This window comes from Lampetra fluviatilis, chromosome 4, assembly GCF_964198595.1.
Source record: "Lampetra fluviatilis chromosome 4, kcLamFluv1.1, whole genome shotgun sequence".
Lineage (NCBI taxonomy): Eukaryota > Metazoa > Chordata > Hyperoartia > Petromyzontiformes > Petromyzontidae > Lampetra > Lampetra fluviatilis.
Window position 1 is genome coordinate 25,649,524 of NC_136278.1, and position 27,294 is coordinate 25,676,817.

Consider the following 27,294-nt stretch of genomic DNA (forward strand, 5'->3'; position numbering starts at 1 on the left):
TACATATAGATAGTTTAAACAACAACAACAAAAACTTTCAGATGTGGTGCTTTGTGTTCCGTCGCTATATGTGAGTGCCCTTGAACGTTAACTGCCGCGGACGAACACCCCCCCATTGGAAATAAGAGACATCTGGGATCGAGGTGGTTGACCCTATAACACGCGTGCCTCCACCACCCGCTCACAGAGCGTGCGTGCTGCCACATCCACACCGGCCAATGGGTGGCGTTCCCAATATTACGTAATTGACACACCCACGTAGCGGATTTAATGAAACCCAAAAGCCTCCTCCTCCTTCAGCCCATCTCAACTCCTCCGATTTGTACACGTGCAGCTGTTGCTGCTACTGCTGCCGCCTCTGCTGCTTCTGCGTCCTCTGCTCTGACAATCATTTATTCGCACTCAACAGGTAAGTGGCCGTAAGTTGTCGACACAACAACGCAAGGGTCTGTCGTTAGAGGCGGTGTTTAGGGGTATTCATTATCAGAGTTCGTCGTTGTGCTTTTACCTATTGTAGTTTGCTGTTAAAGCGGCCCTCGCTGCGTTATTTAACCCGGCCACCTGGGTTCGATTACCGGCCACGGCACACATCGGTGACGAGTGATCTATAGACCGGGGCCTGCAGGCCCCCACACCCACCGCACAACATTTTCACTGACTCCCCTGACCAGCTTGGGGAAGTATGGTCAAACATCCACAATAACCGACACGGAATTGCAACGCCTCGACCCACTATCCCGCCGATGAATTTCTGTAAAATATAATTTCGGTGCCGATTTTGGAGACGCGTGGGAAGAAAAAAAAAGTTAGTTGTTTTAACAATAAGTTGAACTTTGTAACAACGTTGGTTTAATGCTGGTTGAGTATAATGCGATGTGATGATAATGGATTTTGTTTCGTAGTTGTACATCGTGTGCCCCACGTTTGCTTTGCGATACGAAATTGTAATCGCCAATAAATCGACGCAACAAGTTTTGGAAGACGTCCGCTTATTTGTGGAAGTTGCTCGCGTTCACGTGTCTCGACCATCTCACACACACACACGTTCATGTGCAGACCTTTGTTCCATCTACTACTGGATGAGAGTCTCTACGTCGTGTGGGTTTGTGGGGGGGGGGGGGCATTAAGCCATACTTCACCAACGCTGGTCGGTGCGTGTCTGATGAAGGCAGGAAACGTAATTCGTGGGAACACAGAAGTGGAGTATAACAGTATATTGTTTCTACGTAGTCCACTACGGATACACGAAAGAGGTTCAACATACATACATACATTCCGCGCAAGCCTATGAAAGCATGTTTGTCCACTTTAGTTACCCATCCACACACTTACCCAGGCTCAACCTGCTTGGCGTTCCGAGCTCTCGACGATTTCGGGCGCAATTCGGGTCACTTATTCACATTAAGTCTCAACTTTGCCACCCCCATTGGGCAATTTCGAGTTTTTTTTTTATCTGATAAGTGTAAATGCGCAGTAATTCGCGCTTCGCCCCGCTGCTGAACGCGGGACTGATTGTTAAGGGCTGGGGGAGGGTGCTGATTTGGCCCCACAGCTCCCAACGCGGTGAATTCACAAACTACACCCCCCCCCCCAAACACTCTCCCCCCCTTCCAAACACTCTCCCCCCCTCCCAAACACCCCCCCCCCTCCCAAACACTCCCCCCCCCTCCAAACACTCCCCCCCTCCCAAACACTCCCCCCCCCTCGCAAACACTCCCCCCCCTCCCAAACACTCCCCCCCCTCCCAAACACTCCCCCCCCCTCCCAAACACTCCCCCCCCCTCCCAAACACTCTCCCCCCCTCCCAAACACTCTCCCCCCCCTCCCAAACACTCCCCCCCCTCCCAAACACTCTCCCCCCTCCCAAACACTCTCCCCCCCCTCCTCCCAAACACTCTCCCCCCCCCTCCCAAACACTCTCACCCCCTCCCAAACACTCCCCCCCCTCCCAAACACTCTCCCACCCCCTCCCAAACACTCTCCCCCCCTCCCAAACACTCTCCCCCCCCCTCCCAAACACTCTCCCCCCCCTCCCAAACACTCTCCCCCCCTCCCAAACACTCCCCCCCCCCCCTCCCAAACACTCTCCCCCCCCCCTCCCAAACACTCTCCCCCCCCCCTCCCAAACACTCTCCCCCCCCCCTCCCAAACACTCTCCCCCCCCCCTCCCAAACACTCTCCCCCCCTCCCAAACACTCTCCCCCCCCCTCCCAAACACTCTCCCCCCCCCCTCCCAAACACTCTCCCCCCCTCCCAAACACTCTCCCCCCCTCCCAAGCACTCCCCCTCCCAAACACTCTCTCCCCCCCCCTCCCAAACACTCTCTCCCCCCCCTCCCAAACACTCTCTCCCCCCCCTCCCAAACACTCTCCCCCCCCTCCCAAACACTCTCCCCCCCCCCCTCCCAAACACTCTCCCCCCCCTCCCAAACACTCTCCCCCCCCTCCCAAACACTCTCCCCCCCCCCTCCCAAACACTCTCCCCCCCTCCCAAACACTCTCCCCCCCCTCCCAAACACTCTCCCTCCCCCCCTCCCAAACACTCTCCCCCCCTCCCAAACACTCTCCCCCCCCCCCTCCCAAACACTCCCCCCCCCCTCCCAAACACTCTCCCCCCCTCCCAAACACTCTCCCCCCCCCCTCCCAAACACTCCCCCCCCCCCTCCCAAACACTCTCCCCCCCCCCCTCCCAAACACTCTCCCCCCCAAACACTCTCCCCCCCAAACACTCCCCCCCCAAACACTCCCCCCCCAAACACTCTCCCCCCCTCCCAAACACTCTCCCCCCCCTCCCAAACACTCTCCCCCCCCTCCCAAACTCTCCCCCCCCCCTCCCAAACACTCTCCCCCCCCCTTCCCAAACACTCTCCCCCCCCCCTCCCAAACACTCTCCCCCCCTCCCAAACACTCTCCCCCCCCTCCCAAACACTCTCCCCCCCCCCTCCCAAACACTCTCCCCCCCAAACACTCCCCCCCCCAAAACACCCCCCCCCCAAACACTCACCCCCCCCCCCAAACACTCTCCCCCCCTCCCAAACACTCCCCCCCCTCCCAAACACTCTCCCCCCCACTCCCAAACACTCTCCCCCCCTCCCAAACATTCTCCCCCCCCCCTCCCAAACACTCTCCCCCCCCTCCCAAACACTCTCCCCCCCCCCCTCCCAAACACTCTCCCCCCCCCCCCTCCCAAACACTCCCCCCCCCCCCTCCCAAACACTCTCCCCCCCCTCCTCCCAAACACTCTCCCCCCCTCCCAAACACTCTCCCCCCCCCTCCCAAACACTCCCCCCCCCCTCCCAAACACTCTCCCCCCCCCCCTCCCAAACACTCCCCCCCCCCCCAAACACTCTCCCCCCCTCCCAAACACTCCCCCCCCTCCCAAACACTCTCCCCCCCACTCCCAAACACTCTCCCCCCCCTCCCAAACATTCTCCCCCCCCTCCCAAACACTCTCCCCCCCCTCCCAAACACTCTCCCCCCCCCCCTCCCAAACACTCCCCCCCCCCTCCCAAACACTCTCCCCCCCCCCCTCCCAAACACTCTCCCCCCCTCCCAAACACTCTCCCCCCCCCCTCCCAAATACTCTCCCCCCCCCTCCCAAACACCCCCCCCCTCCCAAACACTCCCCCCCCCCTCCCAAACACTCCTCCCCCCCAAACACTCCCCCCCCCAAACACTCCCCCCCCCCAAACACTCCCCCCCCCAAACCCTCCCCCCCCCCCCTTTGCATTACCCGTCATCCGCAACAGCTTTGACAAAGCGTGACTTGGCAAAGCCGCCGAGCCCCGATGCTTATGTAATGTGCCTGCCGATTGTGACCAGAATTGACAGGGTGGGGGGGGAGAAACGCGAAAGTCCACATTTCTGCCGACGTGGCCGATTCCCCTTCAGTGTTAATTACGGTGATTGACGTGGGAGAGAGAGCGAGAGAGTAATTCTCTCGCTGCTGCAACGTGGAGCGGCGGGGAGGAGTGTCGGGTTTGCGTTTTTTTCCATGCGGGCCCCCCCATTAAAGGCGATTAATAAAATGTATTTAGTGACTAATTCATTCCGCGTATTAGGCTAAAGTCCCGTTATTGCGCTCGGTGGTTAGGCAATTGCTCCATCAGCCATGGTCGATCCACTGCTGGATCAAGCCCCTTATCTCCCCCCCCCTCCATGCCTTGCCGATCACGGGGCGTTGTTTGACCATACTTCACCACCGTCAGTAGGTGCGAGTTGGCGGAGCTTGGAGCCGAGGACGGTTATCGCTCGTTCCGAATTGGCCCAGTGCAATTGAAGAACACGTTACAATTGATGGACGGGTTTACATGGCGTCCCATTTGAATTGCAACAGTATCAAAATGGCATTGTTGTATTCATGTTTTATTTCTACGCACGGTTTTAAATACCAAAATACGAATAGGTGTGCGGTTTTAATTTTGGCACAGAGGTGCCTCATATCGATGTGCGTGCGTTCGAGCTCCGTTCTGGACAGCAGAGGACAGCGCAGAAACAAGCACCGTTGTGCTGTACTTCTATGCTCCCACGTCTACGCGTGCCTTCCTTTCACCAAGTGGCACAGCCAAAGCGTTACCGTGTCTGCTCAACTTGTACGCTCCCACAACTGTGCGCGTCTACTTTAACCAAGCCGCACAGACAAGCGGTCACCGTTGTGCTGTACTTCTATGCTCCCGCGCCGACGCGTGGCTTCACCAGCGTGATGAGAGAGGGGGCACCATTTGCTTAGCGGCCTTGCTCGGCGTGGGGAGGTCCTCATTCAGCAGTGTATTGACGACGACAAGGCTGTGCATGTCCATGTACACACACTGTCTTGCGCGGGGGTGGGTGGTGGGGGGGGGGGGCATGACCCCCCAAGAGATTTCTATAAAGGGGGAACCATGGGACCCCAGGTACCATGTCCTTTATTTAGAACGTGGAGACGAAGCGTATCTGGTTTGTTTTCCAGGCGGACTTGGAGCAGTCAAGCAATATGGTACACATGCGATATAATGTCACAACATCATCATATAGTGTCGTAGTAAATGTTAAGCAATACAGAATACATATACCGTAATGTTAAAAAAAACACATTTCACATAAAGTTTTGAATAGAACCTGCGTTCCATTGATAATTCACTGTGTAACAAAAAAATTTTGTTCCTGGGTAGTGTTATAGTGTTATTTTCTAATCCCTTATCCCTCAACTACAGAAAATGGCTATTTCCCCCCACAAACTTTGCTTTTGTGACCAGGACAGTGCTATTTAGAAATTTACCGATTTTCAATGAGAAAACGTGTGCACTTACGTGTGTCATTCCTTCGCATGTTATGCAATCAAGGCTGTAGCCATGGAGTCAACATTGGGGGGGACCAAATCTTTCAGGGGGTCTGGGGTCCCCCCCCCCTCAGAAAAAAATCTAAAATTTAAAACGAATTTCCTGCCATTTGCTGCCTAAAATATAACAAAAATTCACTAACACATGGGATGGACTCTTTATTAAATTTTTACAATAATGTCTAATAGTGTATTGTATTACATTGCTCTGTTTTTTTTTTCTTTTTTACCTTTTCTTGTTTCATTGTATGTAATGGCAGAGATTAGGGATTAATAAAGTACAACCATAACCACAATCATATAAACATATATCTATTTTATAGCAACAAGTAATTTTCTCGTTCACATATCGACAACAAATTTACTCCCCGACGAAACACAAATAAGGAGAACATGGCACGTGACATTGGGACGCCAAAGCCTCTGAAGTTCTCCATCCCTCAGTGCTCTGTTACATGAACCCATGAAAACACCGCAAGCCCTGGGTAATGGCAACTTGTCTGGCAAAACACAGCGTGTGGTCGTGTACCGATCCCATGGCAAAGAGTAGGCAATCCAGTTTCACCGTGTGGACAGCAGGCAGCCTTGTGGGACCCCATTAGCAGTTTGCTTATACATGTGTAGTGATTGTAGCACATGTTATATTTTGAATCACAGTTGGTAAACACTCGATGCAATAACCGTGACCTCTTCTTAGTTCTTTCAGTAAAGTCACGTAGAAGGGAAGTAATAAAATAATAAAAATAAAATATTATGTTTTATTTTTATTATTTTACCGAAAGAACCAAGAAGATAAATCCCTGCAGTCACGAAAGCTTTAAATCGAAATTTAACCATGACCTCCTAGGTGATGCGATGTCCTGCAACTCAAAGGCACACGCCATGCTCTGTACACAACCACAACAACGAGGTTTACGTCAATACGGCCAGGCTAAGAAAAACTGTCGTGTTTTTTTGTCTGTGCTTAGATATTGAGTGGCTTCGTGGCACAAACCGCGTGAGCCACTCGGGAGTCGGATTTGTATCACGCCATATACCGCCACGCACATCAGCGCACTCGTGTGTGTATCACGTTGCACAAAATCGCGGTTACTATTTCTATAAATACGCATTTATTCGCGTCTAACATATGCTACGTAGGATTTGGCGCGGGTCCACAAAATTAGGAAAGTTGAAAATAAAAATAGGGTTGCATGAATCTGGTGAGAAAAACAGGTTTACACGTGTGCGTGCGTTTTTACGATAAAATGCATATACAGTATTTAAATTCTACGCAGATTTTACGCCAATGTTAAGACCATACAGCTGAGGAATATCAATGTATATGCTCAGAATTAAAACAAATTAAATAATGTCAGAATTACTGCGAATACATTTTCATACGATTTCCAAGCACAGGGCCTATATAATGACCAACATTTTAGTTCTGGCAGATGCCTTCTTGGTGTACACCCCAAGCATTGGGACACAAATCTGCGCAAGGTTAGCTCGCCTCTTTCATCACGCCAAAGGTGAAATACACCTTGACAGCGTGGACCCGCCCGGGTTTGGGCTTGCGTGCGAGTGATTCCGCCAGCCAAATACGGGATGGCCCGCTTGCAAAACAAACCAGCCCAGTGATGGGCCCACCGGAATAAAAGAGGTAAAAACAAGAAAAAATGCAGACGGTGACCTCCCACAAATCAAGCAAAAATTCCCCCCTCGACAGAGGAAGTCACCCGACTCAGCCGCCCACCAAACTCATTGGACGACAGACCGGGGGTGTGCGCGTGCTTGAGAGCGACATAGGGCCACGTTGTCCTGCCAGCCACTCCCACCGTGACACACCTCGTCAACCATCACCACCCCCCAATGACCCCCCCCCCACACACTAAAGCATCGGTTTACATTCCAGAATGGCGTGACGCTGGAGGCGTGTGCGCATTTGGCCAATCGCGGCGGGGGCGAGTGGGTGTGTTATTTTAAGCTTCGCTGAATGGAGGTCTTGGGAGCCAATTGGGGGTGTTTGCTGGACCAGACATCCGCACTTCAATAGTGAATGGGTCATAAACATGTTTTCATTTTCTTAACACTCGAGCCTTATTTTGAAATGTATCTCTCTATATATAAGTCGAAAGATAAAATATGGAGGTAGTTAACGAAAAGAGCTTGTTAAACGAGGTATTTGGAAATGTCATAATAATGTATATTACAATTCAAGATATTTCAATTCAAGATACACTTTTCACTGAACCAAGTATCTTAGGTTTTTCAATATGCCAAGGTGCTGTTGGCTGAAATAAAAGTAACGTAAATAAATAAGCATACGTTTTTATTTGTGTTATATCACAATGTTACGCGTTTCATTTATCAAAATTGATGGGAACATTTGTTTTAATTGCCCCATATTACCCTTGAGGTCACGTGAATATTGAAAGGACATTCAGAGGTGCGGGGATAATTCGTTAAAGATATATAAAAGTCTTAATATTTCGATTTAAAGCTTTCGTGACTGCAGGGATTCATCTTCTTGGTTCTTTCGGTAAAGTCACGTAGAAGGGAAATAATAAAATAATACAAATAAAACATAAAATACAATATCTGTGAGAATTTGAGAATTTTATTTTATTATGTTTTATTTTTTATTATTTCCCTTCTACGGGACTTTACCAAAAGAACCAAGAAGTCTTAATATTCTTAAGATTCTATTGACATCGATGTGCATGCGCAGTGAGAGAGGATTGAATACTGGAACGGCAAAAGCCAGATTCCTGATCTGACATGAGACGGTTCTTTAAAAGTGCTACTGCGCGTGTAATATAAATAATAGGTTAATACCATATAAAAAAAAAATCACTGCAAGTCGCCTCTACAGGGGGAAATGCTCGCAGGCGGTGAGAAAATATGGTTAAAATTGCTCCACGTTTTGGACAAGGGCCAACAGATGTATCTGTTCTTCGTGAGGAGCTGAGACCCTCTCAATGCATGGCTATAAGATGATGCTTGGCACTACAGAGGGGTCTTGCAGTGCTATTTTCATCATGTTTTCTCCCCCCGCGTCTCAAAGTATTTTCTGAGGTTGATGCCAATATCATATAACGTTAATTTGCACTACACTGTAAAACAATAAATGCCGTTTATCCCAAGGTTTTGATGGTACAATTAATGTATTCGTCACATTGTATTGTTTGTCGGTAACCGATTCAGTTCTACACTAAATCTTTTAAAGCGTGTATTGTGGTTGGTCAGAAATGCAACTACCGTAGGTCTGAACCCTTTTGTTCCACATTACGAGTTTAAAACTGAACTCTGACTTCTGTTACAAAAATGTTGACATATATGACGCACGTTAGCTTAGTGTCTGGCCTTGACTGTCTTGTATTGACATGGACTGTATTTTTTTCAAGTTTTCAAGTTTTAAAGCGTGGCAAACAGATGTGTTTCGTAATACTACGGGCGAATGGCACTTGACTCTCTTTCAGTTTGTATTGGAATAACAACGCTCACATTCGTGTTTTTGTATGTCTGTAAATTCGGTTAATTTGTATTGCAGACACACGTATGCATGCAGACGAGAAATAACGGGGATGTCACTATATATATTGACCTTGAATGAGAAGTTATAGGCGTTTATACAATTTAATAATGCCGATAATAGCACGCTAATATATTAGCGCTCGTATAATAAACATTGTCTATTTGTGTACTTATTATAAGCGAAAGCAATTATACAGTTAACTTTTTAAATGTAATACTGTTTTTTTTAGTTTATAACTTTAACAATCTATTAGGATCCAATTCTTGAAGCGGTAGCATTTCCATACATCACATAAAATAAAACATTTATTTTCAAGGAAAGTTATTTCACGCAAAAGAAAAACTGCCAAAATAATAGTTGACTTTTTTGATACTTTTAAACCGTGCTGTATGGCTGTACTTAATTCCCCAAGCCTGTGTGTGACGAGTCGAAAGTGGAGTGGGACAGATGGTCTAAGGCAGGGGTCGGCAACCAAAATAACAAGAAGAGCCATTTCTTTCCAATTCGGTACAAAATTCAGTATTTCAAGAGCCGCAATGCATCTGAGTACATACTGTACATACGTACATATTGTCAAGAAGCGGCCCGTAAAGAGCCGCATGCGGCTCCGGAGCCGTAGGTTGCCGACCCCTGGTCTAAGGGGAGATAATGTTAGGACGTGTCAAAGATAGCACGTATGACTGACTGGTCAGGCGATGTTCTATGCAAGAACAGGTCTGGCTGGAACTGGCGTTGACCGGTTTTCTGGAGCCCCCGAGGCCCCCTCTTGCTCTCCCGCAGAAGCAATCCACCGGACTGCAGTGCCTTTTTAGAAGTCCCCAGGTGCACTGGCTAGAGCAGGGGTTGGCCAACCTGCGGCTCTCTAAGGACTGTTTCGCGACGGTCTTTATTAAGGACGACCGTCTCACATTCACGTGCATTGTGGCTCTTGAAATATATTTTTTGTCACCGAATTCGAACAAAAATGTTATTTTGGGTGGCCGACCCCTAGGCTATAGCTAATCCTCCCATCTTTTTGGCCCAATGTAAAGAACAGTTTACTTTGTCGTGAGGGGTGGCCGTGCAACCCCCCCCAATATGTGGACCATATAGTGAACAGCTGTAGTCTACGCTCCTTCGATGGAGTAACAGCAAAACTACACAAAAACTCGTTGAAGTCCTCTCGTCGTGGCTAGCAGGCCTCGACATTGGCATTCAGCTCATGAACATCGTGCTGCTGTACGAAATCATATATTTAGCAGCTGTATCTATCGTCATTTTAGATATCAATCAAATCGCATTGCTGTGCATGCGACACATTTTGTCTCCATATAGATTCGCTGTGGCCGCTCCTCATAAATAGGCCAGTGGGGGCCGCAGCCTTGTTCCTAAAAAGAAATGGGGGGGGGGAAAACATAACGAGTGTCATGAAAATGATGAACTGCATATGACCCCCTGCCTCACCCTGCTTCCCATACGCCCCCTCATGCCCCCCCCCCCACCGCCGGCTTCCATACCTCACCGATATATTCGGCGAGCGGCCGCCACTGCATCTTTGCCATTTTGGTTCACCTCCACACACGTCTCTTTGCGCTCGTTAGATGCGGGTTTCGTTTGCATCTGCTTTCGTTAGCGGTTTGTGGCCAGGAAGGTTGTGTTCACGTGTGAAGTAGTAGACTGGCAAACGTGCTGCCGTGCCGCAATGACACGGTGAGCGAGAGACACTCCTGGCTGAGCGGATTGAGTTCTATCGTCATCAGTCCTACTGCCTGGATGTATTATCGTGTTACACGCTTGGCCGGCTTCCAAGTTCGAAGAATTTGCTTTCCTGCTGACTTGTGCTGATGGTCCAAATTTTATTCTTTTACTGATTTGATGAAAACATATTTATTTTTGTTTGACTTTTCACAGAAAAAAACACGTAAACTGCAACGAGATCTGTATTTGTTTAGAGTATTTGCCTGCTATACATTTCCACGTGATGATAAGCCACTTCGTTGAGCTATAATTTGTGGCCAGGCCGCTTTTGAAAAAAGAGCTGTAAGGCTCAGTGGGCTTTACCTGGTACAATAAAAAACATTGTAACAAAAAATGGGGTCGGGCCACGTGTAGATGACACTTGAACAACACCGAGTGTTTATGTAGGCTACTCACAGACCGTCAGAGCACAAACATTTTGCACACTCGACGCAAGCCACTTAAAGTTATGCAGTATATAAGTGTATACTATTACATTTATGGAATTATACACATATCCTGCAATATCTGACGATTTTAAAATATTTATGCGTCCGTTAAACTCGAATTTAAAATGTCTTGTCTTGGAGGCTCCTTAAAAGTTTGAATTACAGAACTTGTTTAATGTAGAAGTGTGTTCCAAAAATAATTGGTTTGCATTAGAATCATTTTGGCTGGTTGAATTGAATTAAAGTGTAATTTCCCCTTCGATTATCATTTGAAGCAATATCACTTTAAAGTGGGAGGATAATGTTGCACTTGACTACACACGAGGCAACAAACATTTTTTTTAATAATCTCATGACAGTCAACCCAATATTTTTTTAAATTCATATTTCTCATAGCTGAAATTTAGCTGAACTATATGAAATCCCAAATTTAAGCTTCATTCATTTGTGCAGTCGTTCTTGACTGCGCCAAGATCCTCAACTCGCCACACTTGAGAATCCAGTTTAACCATGGGCGGCTGAAACCCACAAATTTAATTCTATCATCTCGGTGGTGCTGGCTCGGTGCGCTGATCCCTGAGCTCATCGGGGCCACGTCCACTGCTCATCACGATTTGCAGGCAGCCCCAGAGCATTAAAAGAGGGGGGGGGGGGGGCTCGAAGAGACCAAGCCCACCCCCGCTGAGGGCTCCATTCCCTTCCAGATTCTGATTGTCAAGTCAACGAATGTTGGCACCGACTCTCACACCAGTGGCCTTTCATCTTCAAAGGCCGCTTGTTCGGCGAACACCCACACCTATAAACACGCGTGCCTGTGCATATTGTGACTGTGTTGTGTGCCCCCCACTTCCCCCCTGTGAGTTTTGTATAACACCTCCCCCCCCCCCCCCCCACGTTAAACAAGGCAATTCTAGTTGAACATGTAGGCATTCGTGACCAATATCATCCATGACAGAGGTTTTTTGAGTGAGATCGCGTAAATATATAAACAGGTGGACTTCTCCACAAATCTGGCTGTTGCCTGATGAAGCTAGTTGTAATTACCGGCGAAATATCGTACGCAGATTGTAAATGTTGTGGCTTGGCTCTCCAACACACCGGTGTGCTGTACTAGTGACGAATTGGCCACGTTCTGTTTACGTGACAACCCTTACTAGTTTGCTGTGTCGGGTGGTGGCGGATTTAAACGACACATTTATATATTTACGCGATCTAATCCAAACAACCTACTATTATGGAAGGTAATTCTACAGGGTTGGTTGCTGCAGTGTCCTCTTAAACTGGATGGATTCCGCCTTAACTGTCAAAAAAAAAATTGCGTGGATTTTTTTTGCAGCCACACTCTCAAGATGCTTTCGGGGCTACGCAGGGCGGCCGTGCAGACGGCGAGGAAGGCGCGGGCGGCTCCCCCGCTGCCCACGGCCGTCGTGTCCGTTCGCTTCCAGAGTTGGTCTCCGCGGCAGATCAACCCGGACGCAAACTTCCACTCGGCGTCTTTCTCCGAGGCGGATCACCCCCGCGTGCTCATCACCGGTACGGGACGTGTAAGCGAGGTTTCGAGCGGGGGGTCAAAGTGCCCGGCTCCTCGCCCACGCGCCACTCATCGTGGTCAACCTCCACGAGAGTGATGCGAATGCGACGAGATGTTATTGTTGCATTTTTGTTCGTTTTGTTGCGGTGAATAAAGTGAAAGATACATTTTTTGCAACCGGTGCATAATCTCCCATCACCTCATTAGATGTTTTAAATAATGCCCCTTTGCCTGTTAATTAACTTTTTCCCTTATAACAATGAACGAACGATCCGTTATAATAGTAGTTATTGTTTGAAATATTCCAGAACTCAATTTAATCACAGGTGGCTGAAACCCACATGTGAATCTAGAATCATCGATTCCTTTTATTTTTTGCGGTGAATGGTAGCACCTCCAGTGACGGCAAGGGGTTTACATTATTATATGAAATAGATACACATCTAAATCTGAACATTGATTCTTGCACACACGATTCAACACGTGAGGTCAAGACTAAATAGTCAGTGCATCATTCCACCCCGAATATTTTCCATCGCTCGATATATTTCTACCGATGAGGCTCGGGTGCACGCAGTGCTTTGCGAGTGCACAACACTTTAACTTTCTTCTCACGCGCTGAGCTAGCAAAGTGGCTACAACTCTAAACGTTGTTTGGCGTCAAATTTGGCACGCGCACATTGGATGCAACGAGACACCGCTCCGTCAGTGAAGATCTTTGGCCGATTGTTCAAGTGGGGTTTTTTTTTTTTAAAGAGAAAAGTACAGCCCGCTCTGCAATGCCTTGCTGAAGCCACTGCAGGAGGAAAGGTTTCCACTAGAAGGAGGTTTACCGGTGCTCGGAGAGTATTTGCTCAACTCTTCCATGCTGGTGAGACATCTATCCACATTGTACCCCACCAGATGAGACCTGCCGATCAGCTGACTGGTGTTACTCAACTGTTGGAAGGACAGAGGCGGTGGCAGAGGGAGGGTTAAGAAAATTGCACTGTTGTTGCAACTGCCGTATTGGTTAGATTTAATTGAATATTAATCTAAATCTATGGAGCGTCATTCATGTATGTTGAACTTTTTTCACACCGTACGTAGCCAACCATGCTAATTGGAGGTGCGGGGGAAGGACGACCATCTAAACACGAAAAGGAGTTCAAGATAAATTTAGTTTTCAAATCGAGATTTTAAAGTGCACAGCTCCAGTGGCTTCCTTATAAAATTATATAATAATATTCGTGCTAATTGCATCCCACAAATCTGTACACTTATTAGAAAGAAGCGACAAGTCCTATTCATAGCAACTACCAAGCAAATGAAGGCCCTCAGAAAATAATAATAATAAACAAATGAATAAATGGAGCAAAAATAAAAGGCATGAAAAAAGGTATGACAACATAGAGAATTAGTCTATGAAGTGACATCCCAAACTACAATTAAAAATTCTCACACAAGATCTGCAAGTCCAGTGTGCTACCGATTACACCAAGTGTTGGCACCAGTGATAGAGAAAACCGAGATTTGAATTTGGGCCCTTTAGCAGATGCACCACAGCAAGTCCGGGCCCAGCAAGTCAGGGCACAAGCCCTTGCCAACGTGAGGTCTGCACCAGCTCATTCCGGCTCATGTGGGTGCATGTCAAGAAACTAATATGCAAATTATTATTTAAATAAACAAATACCAAGCTTGCCTGAGGGAGGAACATCTGAAGCCAACTTTAGTTAACCATGTAAGGCTTATATAAGCACAGCTGGCCCTTGCTCCCAAGGGGTGTGCTTATATCCAGCTTAAACTGTATTTGCGAAATATAATTCTATTTTGCCCACACATTTGTCTTTCAATTTCGTTAAAAAATAATTTAGATAATTGTAAAAAAAAAAAATCTCAATAAATATTAGTTTTTAAATGCGACTCGTACACCGTTGCATGTTTTTGCTAGACAAAGCAGTCAGTGTCACATTTGGCAATAGATGTCGCTTGGATGTGACGGCTGGCGGGTTTAAGTGTGCAGGATGCCTGACTGTCAGGGCTGTCCTGTGTCTTTGCCACGTGTCCTTGGCCACGTCTATTCCACATGTGCCTTCATCGCTTTCGTGACGGCAAGTGTGGAATAAAGGGCGGCAGGCGTGGCAGCGCAGTAGTGCCACTCGTGCCTCGCAGCAAGAAGGGCCCTGGTGGGTTTGATTCCCGACTTGGGCGCCTTTTCTGCGTGGAGTTTGCATGTTCTCTCCCTCTGTTCTGCATGGGTTTCCTCCAGATTCTCCGGTTTCCTGCCACAGCAAATAAAAAAAAAACGTACAATGTGACTGGTATTGGACAAACTTTCCAATGCTGAACAATTACTCTGCAAGATATTAAATTTGGATTACACATTACAGAAACATTGACCCATACTGCGAAATAACTTGGCAGAACCCTCCTGAACCAAGCATAATACTATAAAATCATGACAGACCGTTTTGTTAATTTTGCTTTGGAATTCTTTTCAGATAACAAACACATATTTCTTTTTATATCGCAATGGTTTGCACAATTTATTTTTTCCTCCACGGACATGTACTATACTTTAAGGATTCCGCCACGTGTAGTGGTTTAGCGCACCGGACCTCAGATCCACAGGTCGGGGCGGCAGTTGAAATTTTTTTCTCAAATCCCACCCACCTCTGTCCACCCAGCGGTATGAATGGGTACAACCACAGTCTGCCGACTGGCAGGTTCGTGCCTGATGGGTTAAAGTGTGAGTACGCCCCCCACCTCTTACAAAATGTCAGGCCAGCGTGGAATGGTAGGCCCTGTAGAGAGGGGCTGCCTAGAACTCTCTACAGTGGAGACATTTCTGCCAGCAGTTGAGTGAGCAAGTACTCGCAGTGCTGAACCTTTACCTTTGGAAATATAGCACCGCGATAAGGTTCCTAATTTGCGATAAGCTTCTAAATTTGGAAACGAAGTGACTGATAGATATGCATTGTTAATATTTTGCAGGTGGCTTGGGCCAGCTCGGCCTTGGCTTCGCAAAACTGCTCAGGTACGCTTGATAACCGGATAATGTTGCGTTATCGTATCGTACACATGGTGTTGTCGTTCGTGTGTTTCGGTGACATATTTCCACCTGTGCACATTCAATGGCAGAGGTGGGTCTGCCCTAAAAACACGGCGATTTACTCTCTTTCAGGCAACGATTTGGAAAAAACAATGTCATCCTTTCTGACATCCGGAAGCCACCAAATGACGTGTTTGCAAACGGTGAGAACTATACCACATGTCGACATCCTACACCACGCTCATGGGTTGCCTTTTAGCCGCCCCCACCGTGGAGTGCACAACACGCCTGCCAGAGGTCCGGAGACGATAAATATATACACACACGGAAGTCGGATTGAACAAACGCCTCCCTTTTAAAAGGTGCTGCATTTGAGACGATTCCTATCTAAGCTCACTCATTAGCCGAGCTGGCATATGTGTGTGTTTTGTACGGCGTCTTGTGATATCCGGGTGATTTGTGCGTTAGACGTGTACATTATTAGCTCATAAAATTGGGGGGCGCAAATTACGCGTCCCTCGCAACAACATTCAAGAACTAAGGGCGGAATAAACGTTTACATTCTTAAATCGACGAGACTAATGGAACAACCAAGAGGCGAGGAGCACGATTGGCTACGTGTGGTGCGAAAGAAGCTCAAGATACATAGATAAATATTTGACTACTTTATTCGACGAGACAAAGCGAGCGACTAAGTGTAAAATTCCGCAGACGTTAGACTCGACTCTAATTCCACAGGCTGTCGTCGACAAGACTTAGGCCCATGGCTAAAATATATATGTTTTAATGCCGGCTAAATTAACGCCTTTTCTGAGACCACGGTGTGACGACGGGTACGGTGGATGGGCGATGCTGAGACATGCGCGTGTTCGGTCGCGTGCATTCGTGGCGTGAAGGTCCTTTCATCTACGCGGACATCCTGGACTACAAGAACCTGCGCGAGATCGTGGTCAACAACCGCATCACCTGGCTCATCCACTACAGCGCCCTGCTCAGCGCCATCGGGGAGGCCAACGTGGTCCTCGCACGCAACGTGAACATCACCGGTAGGTCGCTGCGGCTGCCACCCTTCGCCAACATGTACGTGCGTGTGTATGTTGACCTTCTTTCACGTACCGTACAAAGCTAACTGTGCTAATCGGAGGTGCCGGGGAAGGACAACAATGTTTGCCTGCAGTTTAATTGTTGCACCCTGACTGAATAATCCTTCTAACTTAACGCGAATTAACTTTCTTTAAATAACACGTTTGTGCCGAAAAAAATTGGTCGTAGATTAAACAGAGTTAAGTATTCGATCGTTTTTATTCAGATAAAATTCAAGTTATTTTACACACACACACAGGCATACAGATACAACAACAATCACGATTCGCTGATAAGTGGTAGTGACATTACCACAGCGCTTTTACCAAGTAAACTCTATAACGATGTGAAGTGTTGAAGGGTTTCTAGCAGGAGGGCATGGAACAGATACATTTGTTTTAAATAACCGAGATTCAATTAAATGTTTATTGTTCTATGGAAACATCCCCTTTAGCCAGGTACCCAGCTGGTTTGTAACGGAGATCCGTGGTGCATCAGCACAGAACAAGCACAACCGATGCACCATCTGCATTCCCCACCATGACAACTGAAAGAGATGTACAAGCTTCCCCATGTAGCCTTAACACACTGTAGGGGCAAGAGCTGTTAGTGAGCACCTACGAAGACTGGCACTGTGCACAAGGGGCTTGGTGGCCAGCACTACACCCGGCCGCCTTGGTCTCCCTCGAGACACTTGAGGCTGAGTCGACCTAGGGGAGGCCCAATACCAGTTCAGACAATCGTCACTGTTGTTTGCTGCGAGCGGGAATCGAACTCTGGTTACAGGGTATAAAGCGCAGAGTGCTAACCGCTAACACTACCGCCCCCCAGCAACAGATATATACAACACGTACACACACACGCGCACACTCGCGCAGATAACCCAACCAGCATTGAACCCGTGCACTAATCCCCTACCCGGCTGGTTGCTTAGGGCTGCACAATGTGCTGGACATCGCGGCAGAGAATGGACTCAAGCTGTTTGTGCCCAGCACCATCGGGGCCTTCGGCCCGACGTCCCCACGTGACCACACGCCCGACCTGTGTGTGCAGCGCCCGCGGACCATATATGGCGTGTCGAAGGTGCATGCGGAGCTCATGGGAGAGGTGAGTGTGGGGACTCCTACACCGTCCGCCGACTGTTCATCGCAAGGGATTTTAATTGCTCGCACGCTTAAATATATGAAATTACAGCATCTCAAAGCACCGTACATCACAAACATGTGACAACAAAGCATGGAGGGGAAACGAATGGGGGCATTTTTGAGAATGAAATTCGAAAACTCGGCCAATTGAATGATAGAGAACACTGGACATTGTCGATGATGTTTTAGCGCACTGGACTTGCAATGCAGAGGTTACCGGGTCAACTCTAGCAGTTAAACCAATGGGCAAGTCTCATACATCGACCCACCCGCTGCATCTGTCCAGCCAGCAAGCGAGCCAATTGGCAGGTCGCGTGAGGTGGGGGAGGGTAAAGTTTGGGTGTTCCCACCTATTTTTGGAGTAGTCCAAAAATAGCCACCAGTGAGGCTCTCTAGAACTCCCTCTCGTGGAGCAAGTGGTGCGAGCGAGCAATTGCAGGGCTGTGTCATTACCCTTTACTCCTGGCAAACGAAAACAAAACGATGAGTCTGCGCGCACAGCCAACGGAGCGCAGCATCCATCGAAGTCCTGAAACCGATTACGTCCCCAGGAAGAAATCCAATTTCGCAAGACGAGACGAGAGATCAGTCCCACGTCCGCCATCCATGTTCCCAGCCTCGCCAGTGTCATCCCATTGCACTTCGAAAGTGGAGATTGTATAATGTTGGCTCTCGATCAAGCCTAAGTATGTGTACTGTATCCGCAGCTGCTGGGCACCACATGTGCGCTGACATACATTGCCGTTAATGCACAAAGACGATGGAGGTTTCATTGTCACCCCCAACATTTCCAGTGCTGCCCATTTCACGGCAGTCACGTATTGATCTCGAGCAACATCCAGCAGAAATATGATGCTCAAGTCGATATCTGGAGTAGTTTAAACACCGTAACCCCATTTTAACTGAATAGTTTATTCATGGTAATATGAAAGTTGTATTGTGATGATTAGTTCGCTGTGAGCCCGATAATATTTTTTCACCATAGGCAGTCTGATACTTCTAGATTTGAAGCTTTTGTTTACTGCAAGGATTCATATTCTTAGGTTTTGTCAGTAAATTCACGTAGGTAAACAGACAACGCTTGGAATTTCTCTCACTTGATACAGCAATCGTGCAGTGATGGTTCCACCTGAAGACGGAAGTCTGCTACTTGCTTAACCACAGGTTCTCTTCCCATCCAGTACTACCATCACAAATACGGGCTGGACTTCCGCAGTCTGCGCTACCCGGGCATCATCTCGGCAGACACCCAGCCTGGAGGAGGCACTACTGGTAGAAACAAATGCCTAGACGTCGCATGCACACATCTACACATGCTCCCCATATCTAGCCCAGCTTACCATGGGGTCTAGTTGACAGAACCACACCCAGCTGCATTTGTCTTCCCAGAGTTCACGTTTTTGCACCACGCTAAGTGCCCATTTAAGACTGAAATGTCCTCGGGGAGATGCCCAGGACTGGTTCAGGAATCATCAACCGCTGCAATCAGAAATCGTGCATAAGTTACTGGGGATGAGAGCACAGTGCGTGAACTGACGAGCAACCGCTCCCCATAAAGTCAACGACTCACCCGTCCCGTACGCGCACGTTGCAGACTACGCCGTGCAGATCTTCCACGACGCCGTGAAGTCGGGCTCCTTCGAGTGCTTCCTGCAGCCCGAGACTCGGCTGCCCATGATGTACGTGGACGACTGCCTGCGAGCCACGCTCGAGTTCCTCGAGACGCCCGGCGACTCCCTGTCCATGCGCACCTACAACATCAGCGCCATGAGCTTTTGCCCTGAGGAGCTGGTGGCTGAGGTGCGCAAATACGTGCCTCACCTGCGCGTGGAGTACAAGCCCGACACCATGCGCCAGGCCATCGGTGAGTCCACCACGCCGACGCCACATGGGCCGAGCCCTGGCCCCGAAATGCAATGTAGTCCCAAAGATCAAAATGTAACGGATCGAAAGGGTCTCCCTTCACAAGCGCACATGTTGAGCATTACTTCTCACAATCTTTCTTCTCCATGCACCACTGCAGGCATTTTTAGGAATTGGTGAGGAATCCCACCAAGTCTCCACCCTTACTAAATCTTGTCTGGTTTGTCCTGGTTATCCTGTTGATTGGATAGTTGCTATCTGGTCAACACCTCTGTTTCTGATTAATTGTTTGACCCGGGCATGTCTATGTATGCCCGTTTGCCTGTCTGGGCCTCTCCATCTAATTAAGGTTGGACAGGTAATAGAGCTAATACTTGCCTTCAGCTAAGGTTGAAATCATGTATGTGTAGTGCTGAACTTTACGAGGACAACTTCTTTTTCCGTCGTCAGTTTATTTTACAAAACTCGGCACATTCCACAACCAAGACTTCAGCGCGTTCTCTGCTCGCTCGCCGTCTCCGCTGGCCTCGCTCGCTCCGTTCCCTCCCTCTCTCTCTCCGTCTCTCTCTCCCCGACTCTCCTCTCTGCTTCGCCTGTCTCGGCTTCGATTGTCTCGCTCTCTCTCGGCTTCTCTGTCTCACTCCGACTGTCTCTCCCTCTCGTGTCTTCTCTCTTCCCGTTCCACTGCTAGCCTATCCTATCTCTCATATCTTCTTCTCAGTCTCCACTGCTAACCTATCCTTCTTCTTCTGCTCTGACTGTCTCCGTCCAGCTCCCAGCACAACTCCCCGTCTTATTCTCACGCTCCCGTATTTATCCCCGTACTCATTAATTTCCAATTAATTAACCGGCGTCCCCACCGACGCCCCGCGCCCGCGGCCCCCCGCAGCCACCTGCTGCCATCTCCAGACTTGCTGGCGCCACCTTGTCCCTGACAACAACAACCGGCCAATCACTGCCCTGCATCCGATAACCACCTAACGAGCCGTCTCTCTCCGGCCGTTATCCCCCAGCAACACCTGCTTGTCCTGATGTGACCCCACTGTCCATAACCCACACGTGTTTACAATTTACCCCCTTGGCGCGCGTTAATCCACTACATATGATGTATTAGCCATGTCCGTTTGTAATGGTAGGTATTTTAACTCTCATACACACACCGACAATGTCATCCAATGTGAATTAACTTCTAGCACAAAGTTGTGTTGCTCCAAGGGACTTGCCCTATTGAAAACCGGCCACATTGATCAAAGGGTTTGGCAAACACTTGGAGACGAAACCGCAGAAAAGATGAGAATTTGCAATTATGTGCCAAATGTTTTTTCTGCTTCCATACTGCAAATTGAACACCGCTAAATACTGTACTGCCGAGGAAACAGATTTTGAGGGGTTTCCCCCCTGCCCCCCCTATTAACCGTGTGAGTCGTCTAAGTGATACGTATTAATGATGGTGACAATGACGATGGATACAGTCGAAGATTTTTTCCCCCCCCAGCATTCTTGAGTTTTGAGTGGCTCCAATTGCAAGCTGCTTTTGAGCACTGCCAGCACTGACTTCACTAACTTGTTGTATAGAACACACTCGGGTGCCATTGCAAATGTTAAAAGTATGGGCCCCGTACGTATCACAAAATGGCTTGGCGAGTTTTTAGACTTCAAATTGCCAAATGTTAAGCCTTAAATATACGTACAATGTTGCTCTGAATCAATGCATCCATTTTTGCCTTGATCCTGGAGTTATTGAGGAACGTGATCTGGCAATGTTGCAATAAATGGTGTTTGGACACTGCCTCATTCCTCCCCCCGCCAAAAAAAACCATCACAAATTCTGGCTCGATAAACCCAACTGAACACAAACAGTTCGCAATGTGAGATTATGAGCTTCAGGATCGCACAGGGGAGTTTGTTTCCTTGAGAAATTGTGGAGGACGTGTATATATATTTCTTTATCGCTCATTATTAAAGCACCGCACTGGGATGCTCGCATTGAATCGCCTGCAGATTTGAACCATTGTATTGACAAAACGCTCGGTGATCAAGTGACGTTTGTGTTTACTTGTCAAAGCTTGCATTTGGTCATGCGCCGGTTTATTACACTGGTCAACACACTTTTTCTGGCATAAGGTATTCCAACGGTTTTAAGGTCATTTTGGGGTGCTGATTCCAAATCTGGCATCAGTTTTTGTCTATCACATCAGGTTTTTGAGATATCAAATATTGCATTTTCAATAAAAACTGCAGAATAAAAATATTAAATAAATGTGGATATCTACATAAAATGATATTATAAACACACTATCCTAAAAATACAGCACCATATTTTAACACAAAAGCAGTCACTGACTCGCAACAACTTGAAATCATAAGTGACAGAGTTAATTTCGGGTAAAATCAATGAAAATGGGGTATGCCGATAGCATAAAAACGAGATGTGATAGAGCAAATCTGAGATCAGATTTGGAATCAGCACCCTGAAATTAGTCTAGAACAGCTGCAAAAGTCCAGGCCAGAAAAAAATGCTTTTTTTTTGTTGACCAGTGTTATGGTTGTCTCATATCTGTGTGGGTAGCGGTGGTGCAGTTTATTTTTTTACCACCGCACTAGGTTCACGGTTGTGGATAACATCCGCGACATGTGCCGGGCTTCCCCTATGTTGGCTCGGCCTTAATTTCTTGATTCCGGTGTGGGAACGCCGAGGTCGTCGATGCGTGTGGTGCTGGCCATGCTTTAGCTCGCAGTTCCCGTGCTGGCTTTAATCGGTGCCCAGTGCCCACTGACACACGGCACTCGCCCCGATGCGTTGTGGCACTAAATTGGGTTTTTATCTTTGTGTGTGCGTCCGCATGTGTGTTTGTGGGGAGCGGTAGTGTAGCGGTTTGCACGCTGCACTACTAACCCGGGAACCCGAGTTCGATTCCCGCTCACGGCCAACATCAAGTGATGATTACACTGTGTAACAATTTTTTTTTCCTGGGTTGTGTTATTTTCCAATTGCTTATGCCTCAAAAGTACAGAAAATGGCTATTATTCCCCACAAACTTTGCTTTTGTGACCAGGAAAGTGATATTTTGAAATGTACCTATTTTCAATGAGAAAACGTGGTGTGCATTAGTGTCATTCCTTCACATAAAGTCCTGGTCACAAAAGCAAAGTTTGTGGGGAATAATAGCCATTTTCTATACTTTTGAGGCATAAGCAATTAGAAAATAACACTTACTACCCAGGAACAAAAATCGTGTTACATCGTTTTATCTGAACTGGCCCTGGGCCTCCCCTAGGTCGACCCATCCCTAAATGAGTACCTGGTGCGGTGTGTAAGCATCGCCACTTGCGAGACAAAGGCGGCTGGGCATGGTTCTGACCACCCGCCCCCTCGTGTGTCGTGCCGAGCCTTCATAGGTGCTCGCTAACGGCGCTTGCCCCAACAGTTTGTTAATCCTATATGGGTTTGGGGGGGGGGGTCTTTGTCTTTGTATTTGTGTGTTTACCTCTGAGCAGCGGACAGCTGGCCCATGAGCTTTGACGACCGTAATGCCCGGCAAGACTGGGGCTGGAAGCATGACGTGGACCTGCCCGAGCTGGTCTCCACGATGATGGCGATGTTGAGCGGCGAGCATCAGCGTGCAGTTGCTGAAGCCAACTAACCCCCCCACCCCCGCACTACTCCTCCACCCCTCCCAAGCACCTTGCAGACGGGAACCCCTCCGTCTTGTGTCCAGCATTCCAAAAGCAACGTCTTTGTTTTTAAATGCGGCGTTGTCCCGTTGTCGTTTTCATGTCGCACTCATCCACCGCCCGATGATAGGCCCATTGGCAATAATAGTTCACAATGGTATCCTTTGTTTGAAACAGGAAATTAAATATAGGCCCATTGAGACTTGCATTGTCTCTTTTCAAAGGGTAATAATGTAGAATGCAACAGAATGAAAAAAATAACTCGATAGAACATTGTCCTTGGTAGCCTATTGATGATGGTGACAATGGTGTAACTAGGAATAGCAACATTTAATAAATATTGACAACATTTTACACCTCATCCACCCGTGTATCCGGTGTTTTAATGTTCTTCCCAGCTTAGCACCGATTTGTGGCAGGGAAGACATTGCTTCACTGCACAGTCGGGTGCAGCAGGATTATCTGGATCGATTTGGTGGATATGTGGCAAGGAAATTATATGAATGTAAAAAGCTAAGAATCCACAGTAATTCAGTTGTAGGAGAGGCCCTGCTTGCAACATTACACTACGCAGAGAGCTGAAAAGCTATGTATATCACACATTGAGCCCATTTCGTACTTGAATTGTGCTACGGCAATTATTTTGGTGAGATGAACTTGTGCGAACGTGATTTTCATGAAATGTGTAGCTGCCTTCAGGTGGCAGGCTTCAAGAAAGTTTGCTGCACCACTACGCATTTGCCGCTAACGGTTGCGTTGTTGGTGACGGTTTAATAAATTGGTGGCCATTGGTGTAACCTGAACTAGAGTGGTCACCACCACATGCTTGTCGTGAAGTGGCTCTCTGGAAGCTGGATGTAATCACACCCCTTCGGAATAAGTCCAGCGGTGCTTCTATCCGGAGCAGCATGCATGTATCAGAAGGTGCCCTTCTCTCCCTGGCGAGTGTCGCGTAAGCACGCGCTGCCTTGTCAGGGCTGTGCTTATATAAGGTGTGATGCATTGCTTTCACAGGATGAGGTATCGTCTTGCATGGCACCCATCCGGCATTTGGGGAAAGGAATTCCGATCATGAGGCTGCGTGCGTGGCTCGATGCAAGGGCCATATTTTCATGCGATTCGCGTGTTCTGAATGGGTACGGCTGACGTTTCTAAATAATAGACTTTCGTAAAAGCGCATTTGTTTCCACATCACCTTCATGGCTCGCGGTATCGCGTCACAGTTTTATTTTTGTTTGCAAGGAAGGCAATGTGGTAAGGCGTGCGTGTCGGCGATTCACAAACTACGGATGTCACGATGGCCCGTAATGTGATTGTGGCTGTGACGGTCCTGGGGAACCGTAGAGTCCATCTACCTGGGGAAGTGTAGAGTCCATCTACTGCCCGCACCGGTGGAAATGGAACCACCTGGACTGGAAACACATAGGACAGGCGTTTGAACTGGAGAAAGTATAAAATAATATACAGAGCTAATGTACTTTGAAGGGAAAATTATCACAGAATATGTGGTTTTATTTAATACGGAGCAAATCTGTGGGTTTGTTAATAATAGGAACAGTTGATTGAATATGCTGTAGTCGTCGAGAGTGCTTATTAAAGTAAAACAAATATTTGAATGCTGTTCGTGCTCTATCATATTTGCACATAGGGGTGACATTAACGTTTTAAAACTAAAAACTTTATTTTACTAGGTAAGGCCCACTGAGTTATGTAGCTAAATTTTCAGCAGCCACCTGGCCGCAAATGATAGCTCAACAAAGTGGCTTATCATCCTGTGGAAATGTATAGCAGCCAAATACTCTAAGCCAGTGGTTCTTAACCTGGGGTGCGAGATGCCGTTTTTCTGAGAACCTGCAGCAAAGGTTAAGAACCACTGCTTTCAACGCATGCTTTTAAATATGGAGGGGACAAATCGTACGATCCATGCGACCAGAGGCGTAGCTAGGGGGGGGCAGGGGGTACATATGTCCCCGGGCGCCAAGGTAAAGGGGCGCCAAAATGAGGCTTACAACGTTACATTCTAACTTATTGCGGCGGGCGCGGCAGCCTTAAACTACTGCACAAATTTACACCTCAACCTAAAAGTTTATATATCCCGCCACACACAGCCTACATGTCATGTAATTACATTTTGGTATGTGATTAAACGGGGGGGGGGGGGGGCGCCAATTTTATAGTTCGTCCCCGGGCGCAAAATATCCTAGCTACGCCACTGCATGCGACCACGGGGAAAGAGACACGCAAACTCCAAATATACAAACGTCAAGGTCGGGATCGAGCCCACGACCTCCTGTGTACCAAGACTCCATGGAGTTCGGTTATCGGGAAGAAGTGGTTGGTCGGTGGCAGAGGTGACACCACGCACCGGCAACTAACGATCAAGGAAGCAGCATTTCTCAACTGCTTTGCTTGCCACGTTATGGGGGCCTTTTGTTCGACTACCTTACTCGGATTACAGAGTGCCTTTCTATTGACGGTGAAGAGTTATTCGTCTTTTTAAATGAATGCTCATTAATGTTTGCTTCATTAATAACCTCTCCAGGGTGTCCTCGAGAGCTCCCGGTAGTGGCGTGAGCAAGCGATTTAACTAAGTTAAGTGGGCAGTATTCGTTACAAAAATAAAGTGATTTGCTCTAATAAGGATACCTTAGCTATAATCGCGTACCAAACCTATATTCTGTGTCAAGGGATTTCTGAGTGTTCCACCCCCTTGGCTGCAGTGCTGTTTTAGCTTGGTGCTTTCTTGCCCAATCGATGGCTCGCATTAATCTACATATACATTTAAGAATAAAAGATAAAATAAGTGCCTTTTTTTACTTTCAATGTAAACTCAATTTCCTCCGATCCCCTCCCCCACCATCTCCGTGGAGACCAGGGTTGAACCGTGCTGGGTTTGTTGGGGTGCTTTTTCGAAGAAGCTTGGAGTCACGCTTGATGTCGCCGCTCGATGTCGCCGCTTTCTGATACCGACGCTGGGAACTCGAATTGCACGAACTGATAAGCGTATGATGACAAATCGGCGAGTCAAAATTGTCACCCCCTTCCAGATGTTAATATTACTGACATCCCTGAGCTGACTGCATCATGAATTAAAGAATACACACGACAAGTTGTAGTTGCCATAATTGTCTGTTTTAATTAAGGCGTGTGCCAAAATAGCAGTATTTGGTTAAGTAACTAACATATTTGGAGTAAAATATTTAAGTAGTTGGCATTTGGCTCCAAATGACGCGTAAGATGCTCCCACTTTCCAGAAGTGTTGATTTTTGTAAAGCTTGAAATTCAACAATGAGGGAATTCTTCCATCAACTAACGATTTCCATGAGACAAATAACTGACTGAGGTGGTATAATGACCAGCTTTTCTGATGGTGTGCCCTGTTCATGTTGTGGTCCAGTAATGTCACCCCTGAATGAAGCTGGACACTACTGCTGTACACATTTGACTGCGTCAGGCAGTTGGCTGGACAATCGGTTGGACTGCCAAATAATCAGGTCATAGTCGCACAATCCAAAACAGATTTCCACGTGACCACAGTGGGCTGCTTTGGCTTGGCAAGATGTATTCTCTCAACTATGTTTTTCAATCACTCCAACACAATGTAATGAAGAATGCACTTTGCAAGTTTACAGGTTGCTCAGGTATGTTGTGTATGTCTCTCGGGAGGGATGCCTGTACCAGCTTTGTCCTAAGTTAAATAACTTCAATGTTAGGCGTTTTAAAAGGAAAGTGTATATTTTATCAATATAATTTTTTGCAATATTTTATTACCCCCCTGGTGCTCTCGCAAACATTTATGTTACTCTTGAGTTGTAACCAATAAAGATTGTATAAAGACTGTACGAAAAATAATCTGTTGTGTTTACCGGCCTGAACCCATTTCTTCCCTGTAATCCTAAAAGCGTTCTCTTGCACTGTATGGGTATACATACAGACATGCATATTGTGGGGAGGGTGGCGAGGTGGTT

At 47.5% G+C, this 27,294-nt stretch overlaps 1 protein-coding gene across 1 annotated transcript; it reads left to right on the top strand.

The window, feature by feature from the left end:
• Window positions 1-311: 311 nt before the first annotated feature.
• Window positions 312-27,294, top strand: LOC144931694 (L-threonine 3-dehydrogenase, mitochondrial-like). Its single transcript, XM_078855865.1, has 9 exons — window positions 312-409; window positions 12,335-12,531; window positions 15,503-15,545; window positions 15,693-15,763; window positions 16,457-16,606; window positions 17,578-17,750; window positions 18,970-19,060; window positions 19,383-19,652; window positions 23,150-27,294. Exons 2-9 carry the CDS (start codon window positions 12,348-12,350, stop codon window positions 23,293-23,295), a joined length of 1,128 nt encoding a protein of 375 aa, XP_078711991.1. The 5' UTR covers window positions 312-409; window positions 12,335-12,347; the 3' UTR covers window positions 23,296-27,294.